Source organism: Carya illinoinensis, chromosome 1, assembly GCF_018687715.1.
Source record: "Carya illinoinensis cultivar Pawnee chromosome 1, C.illinoinensisPawnee_v1, whole genome shotgun sequence".
Lineage (NCBI taxonomy): Eukaryota > Viridiplantae > Streptophyta > Magnoliopsida > Fagales > Juglandaceae > Carya > Carya illinoinensis.
The window spans coordinates 55,754,677-55,760,808 of record NC_056752.1 but is presented as its reverse complement, the minus strand read 5'-3'; the positions used below and the strand labels follow the sequence as shown (position 1 = coordinate 55,760,808).

General features: G+C 37.9%; 1 protein-coding gene across 1 annotated transcript; it reads right to left on the bottom strand.

Moving 5' to 3' along the window:
* Positions 1–316: 316 nt before the first annotated feature.
* Positions 317–3,835, bottom strand: LOC122290636 (THO complex subunit 4A-like). Its single transcript, XM_043098309.1, has 5 exons — positions 3,462–3,835; positions 3,142–3,267; positions 1,325–1,393; positions 1,050–1,234; positions 317–822 (listed from the first exon to the last, which is right to left on the bottom strand). The coding sequence occupies exons 1-5, from the start codon at positions 3,804–3,806 to the stop codon at positions 648–650; spliced, it is 900 nt and encodes a 299-aa protein (XP_042954243.1). The 5' UTR covers positions 3,807–3,835; the 3' UTR covers positions 317–647.
* Positions 3,836–6,132: the final 2,297 nt, after the last annotated feature.

Sequence of the window (6,132 nt, the reverse complement as noted above, 5' to 3'; positions counted from 1 at the left end):
AGAAATGATAAACTAACCACTATTTCACAATTACTTCACAACCATCTAATAAAATATTGGTTTTAAAAATTGCTCTTTTTAACTTTTGTTTTAATTTGTTGGATTTGAATCTCAAAATAATATTATTTTATGATGAAGTTGTAAATAGAACTGTGAATTACTAGTTGTTGCATCGGTCCGCTTTCTATAAGCGTAAGAGGGTGGTTTGGACATATCCCGGCTAAATGTTATCGGGCGTAATCTTCTAGTTATCAAGTTGTGATTCATGTACTGGCGTATTCAATGGGAAACAGAAGAGCGCTAAACCCAGCCCACATGTCTCAAATGCCCGCATAATTAATGCCTACAATGCTCATGTAACTGTCAATACTTCGGAAATACATCGCCATAGGTCCACAACTGAAGAAAAATGATGTATGTTAATTTCAAAGGAATGGCATGGACAAGCAGCCTGGGCTTTGCATGACAAAAATCAACTGAATGAGTGAGTGGCAGCAAGCCGTCAGCAAACCAAGCCATGCCACCTAATTATATTCCTGGTATATTTCCAACATCTTAGCATGCAGTACTTCAGGAGCAACAGCCAGTGTAATTGGAAGATGCATTCGCCAAGAATGTTAAAAAACAGTATCAACTATAAACTGACTTCAGTTTATTTGCAGAGCTTCAAGGCGGTATTTCTCCAAGTCAGCATCAAGATCTTCTACAGTTAACTTCTCAACACGATCTTTCTGTTGTGTGCGACCCCTAGCAGATCCATGTCCAATCGCACCACCACCGCCACGGTGAACCCAACCCCCAAGACTAGCCTGCCCTTGTCCACTGCATAAAAATTATGAAGACCACGTGTCTGTGAGAGAGAGAGAGAGAGAGAGATGTTTCACCCAGATACAGCCTGGTCATATATCAAATTCCATCTTTCTTCCTTCCCCAATTAATTAATATTAGAATTAACAACTGAAATGCCTTGTTTAATTACTATTAAGCTTTCAACGATCTGGAGCTCATGAAGAAGTATATAAAATGAGATAGCACATATAACTCCATACCTTCTGAAGGCGCCAATTGGTTTTCCTAATATGCTACTTGTACTAGAAGTTCCAAAAGCAGGAGTAATCAAATTCACTCCTACAAGCTCAATTTTCATTGGCTTCCCATCAAGTTGGATGTTGTTGTACCTCTTCAAAGCTGCCACAGCATCTGACTGGTGTAAAAAGACAACTTCTGCTGTTCCCTAAAAAAAAGCAATCCTTAAAAATCACTGGGATAAAAAGCAAGAAAGAAATAACAGAAGAACCTGACCAACTTAATGCTCTAAATATACCTTTGACCTTCCACTCCTATCATAATGGATGGAATATCGTTTCAAGTCACCAACCTCAGAGAAAAGAACCTGCAAAGATGCACTGTCTTTCATTTAGATGCCAATATCATATGATTCATGGAGACGCAAAGATACTCAATGAAACATATAAAAATGTATTAATTCAGTGTAAGAAATAAACTGAATTTCATAACCATCATGCGAGTTAAATGGTAGCCATTAAAATTTAAATGAATCAAGAAGAAAGGAGAAATGACGAATTATCAACGAGCAGTAATGTCATCTTTATACACAAACTGTCAATAGTTCAAAACTAGCACATAGCAACTATGATGATGTTTTCACAAGCAGAAATGATGACTTCTAGCACACATGAATGTGCACGAACACATGCACCCTTCAAGACATAAAAGTGGGCTCCAATTACTGAAATCACTGAAGGAATGACAAACAAATTATGAGTTCTTAAAGCCAGCTTGAAACAAACATTATTTAAACAAGCCACAAGAAAAAATGCTAACGTATATTTACACAAGTTCAACCATGTCTCTCCTGCAATGAGTACATTGGCAAGCGTTACTCTTACAGAGAACCCACCTTGACTCCCAAAAAACAAAGCTAAACCTTCAAAACCCACTCTAGATGTGAAGCCAGAGTGGTCATCAAACCTCGCCACCGATTCCAAGAGACACTTCATCAAACCACGTTGCTATAACCCCAATATGATTCAAATATTCAACCCCTATCTACTTCCTTGGCACTAAAGAATGTCAAAAGATTCTCCAATTCCGAGAGCTTTGATGAACCACACAAAATTTGTTAGAGGTTGATCATAACCCTCCATAAGAATCCTAGTAAAAGTCAGAGTCCATTTAGTCTAGTAGGATTTAAGAGTCCATTTTGTCCTTTTTTTTTTTTATTGGTACCGGGTGTCCAGGAACAACGTCCTGACTAATCCCAAGGGTGCACATACCCTCGACAAGGAGTTTCCTGAAAATGCACCTCAGGTAATTCAAAAAGAAAATCCCCCAGTCCGATAGCCCCTAGAGATTGTTTGCACTCAGGGAGATTTGAACCTTAGACCTGGGGGGAGCATACCCCTAAGCCCAAGGCCTTTACCAATTGAGCCAACCCCTAGGGGTTGTCCATTCCGTCCTATTGAGTCCTAGAGTCAAAATTCAATTGTTTATTTATTTCAATTACTTAATGCTAGTTGACTTTTGAGTCCTAGTATTGAGTAGTGGTATTTGAGTCCTAGTCCAGTTGGTGTCTAGTTGTTGAAGTAGTAGTAATTTGTGAGATTGAGTTCCAGTAGAAAGTGTGTTCTCGTTTAAGTAGAAGTTGAGATGTACGTATAAATATTACCTAGCTAGATGAAAAAAGGCATTAGAGTTTTTTTTATTTTTTTATTTTTTTATTTTTATAAAGGCATTAGAGAATTATTTGCAGTCAACGTATTAGTTGAAGATTTGAGATAGCTCTAAATATTTCAACCTATCTTTTTCTTTATTTTTTCCACCACCATAGCTCACTAACTCGATCTTCATTCCGCTCTTTCACCAAAACGCTGGCCCATCATGCGTTCCATAACTCGGGCCTGTACCAGAATTCCCCAAAACATTCCATCTTCTAATTCCAACAAATAACTTTGCCAGGCCTTAAACACGAACAAATAAATAAAACAGCATATCTGTGACCAAGTACTACAGTCACAAACGAGAGAAGAAAGGCTAGTCAAAATATTCAAAAAAAAAACAGAGAGGGAATCCTATTGATGAAAAAAGCACTTGCGGAACGAAATCAATTTACATTTCTACCTGAATATCGTCGTTAGAAACGCCGTAATCTAAGTTTGATATATATATTTTGGTGCCCTCCTCCGTGTTAGAGCCCGCACCCAAGACCATTTGTTGCTGAAAAATGGGATCCATCACTTGCATTGGCTGCATTACATTCACAATTTTTTTTTTTTTTCAAATGATCTGACGGTCACTTATAATAACAACAACGTAAATAAACCTTTTATCTCGGTTAAGCTTCTTTTTTCCCTTTTCCTTTTCAGCAGGACATGAAAATGTAACTCCGTTTTCCAGGTAAGCAAACGAGAGAGAAAGAGAGAGCCGACAGCCTAACTCACCTGTGGAGCGTAGTACGGCGCCATTCTAGGCACGGTGCGGTTCACAAACCGACGGTCTGGGCCGGGACCAGATGCGCGGCCTCGGCCCCTGGAAATACCATTGTAGCCATCTGATCTCCGACTATTCATGATCACATCGTCGAGAGACATGTCCAGTTTCTTGGACATTTTTGGCAGATATTGTGATGATTTGGGTGTAAGGGTTTTGACAGGACGGAAGAAGTAGAAGAAGAGCGGGTGGTCACACAGCGCACGATAGAACTGAGGAATGGGTTTTACCGTGTTTCCTTTCCTTTCCACGGACCCGAAGTGAGTGGTGGTTTTTGGGGGCACGTACGTCTCCATCAAACCCCAGTAGAAACGGGACGCGTGGACATTCGACTTTTTGGACATTGTGGTGGATTTTTTTTTTTTTGAAATGAAATTTATACTTGCATTAACTTATCAAGTGTTTACATGAGTCAAATTGGCTGAAAATTCTACACTTTTCACCACATCATCTGGACTTAATACAGCTTCTTTGGCAAGATTATGGGCATAAACATTGCCACATCTTTTGATATGTGAGACCCTCCAACTAGTTAAGGATACAAGCCTATGTTTTATATCACTAAGGATCATTCCTGTGACGCCCCCAAATTCCGTTTGGGATTGGACGGACATTTGAAGCGTCGAGACATGCAACACAAAGTTACCTGCCCCCGTTCATGACATATAAGATGCAATAATCCTAACATGCATCTAACATTATGCAATATTCGCAGCGGATAATTTTTTTTCTTTAGCAATACTATGCACCAAACTGAAAATATCCCAAATACTTAAAACATACTTCATATATAAAGATCCATTGAATAACTAAGATCACAGCACTATTCCAAAATAGTTATGATCCAAAAGTACTGGAGATGCAACTCCATCGTACAAGTAGTAATTTAACTACTATATTAACATTAACAACGCACCGTCGTTCAGTCGACTGTATCTAGTTGGTCAGCTCCTGATCCTCCTTCAGGTCCTGTAACAAGATCTACCATTCGGGGGGAATGGTAGTTGGGACTACCACAGTGAGATTTGATTACAAATATCAGCAAGTTAACAAAAAACTTCCACACAGACTAATGATGCATGGATGACAGTAAAAGCATAAATGCATAATCAAATTCATAAGTAATTGAAGAATAACTTAGCGTACAACATAGCATAATTGACATAACTTAAATTGAAACATGAACTGTACTTGACTTGACATGAACTTGATCTGAAACTTGACTTAGCATGAACTTGCTCTGAAACTTGAATTAACATGAAAAATACATACTCCACAGTTGTTGTGGCCCCATGTATTCTACGTGCAAATACATAATCCACAGTTGTTGTGGCCCCATGTATTCTACACAAACTTGACTTAACATTAAAAATACATACTCCACAGTTGTTGTGGCCCCATGTATTCTACACATCACTATGCAGTTAAATACATACTCCACAGTTGTTGTGGCCCCATGTATTCTACATAAACTTGACTTAACATGAAAAATACATACTCCACAGTTGTTGTGGCTCCATGTATTCTACGTGTAAATACATACTCCACAGTTGTTGTGGCCCCATGTATTCTACATAAACTTGACTTAACATGAAAAATACATACTCCACAGTTGTTGTGGCCCCATGTATTCTACACAAACTTGACTTAACATGAAAAATACATACTCCACAGTTGTTGTGGCCCCATGTATTCTACACAAACTTGACTTAACATGAAAAATACATACTCCACAGTTGTTGTGGCCCCATGTATTCTACACAAACTTGACTTAACATGAAAAATACATACTTCACAGTTGTTGTGGCCCCATGTATTTTACGTGTAAATACATACTCCACAGTTGTTGTGGCCCCATGTATTCTACACAAACTTAATGTACTCAAGATGAAACGTGACTGGAATACTAAAGGACTGGAGCCCTGACGTAACATAACTTGATTTAAACATAACTTGAAATACATGACCAACTTGAGATAGAAACATTTTGTAACATGTCATAACATATAATAGACAACATATTTAACATGACATACTTATAATGTACAGTAATACATGACAGAATATATTATGTAACAGATAAAAATTGATGACAGAATAAATTCTGTATAATAGATAATTACGTGATAACTTGGCATGGCATGACATATATGATAATATACATACATACACTATAGTTCCTTTACTTAGCACACATACACAGTAGACTGCTAGTAAGTTAAAAGCTAACTTACCTCGATCTCCGCGTTTCTTATAAAACTTCAAGTGCGATCACGAGGAACTGTAATTAGTGATTCTAAAAGTTAGAACTAAATCACTAATAATTTGAAATATGGAAAATACTAACTTAAAGAGTAAAATTTTCATTTTACTCTCTACATGTGGGAAAATGACCGTTTTACCCATAACTTAAGGATTTTGCATACTAACTCCAAAAGTTTCCAACCAATCAACTACTTTAAACGTTAATAACTATAGATAGAAGGTTATACCATCACGATGCACATCACACGGTGCATCGCCATACAACACAGAGTACACTCCACGTGTACTCCCTTCCTTCTACGCCACACATCACTATATCACACGTCACATGACGCGTCGCTGTACTACACAGAATAC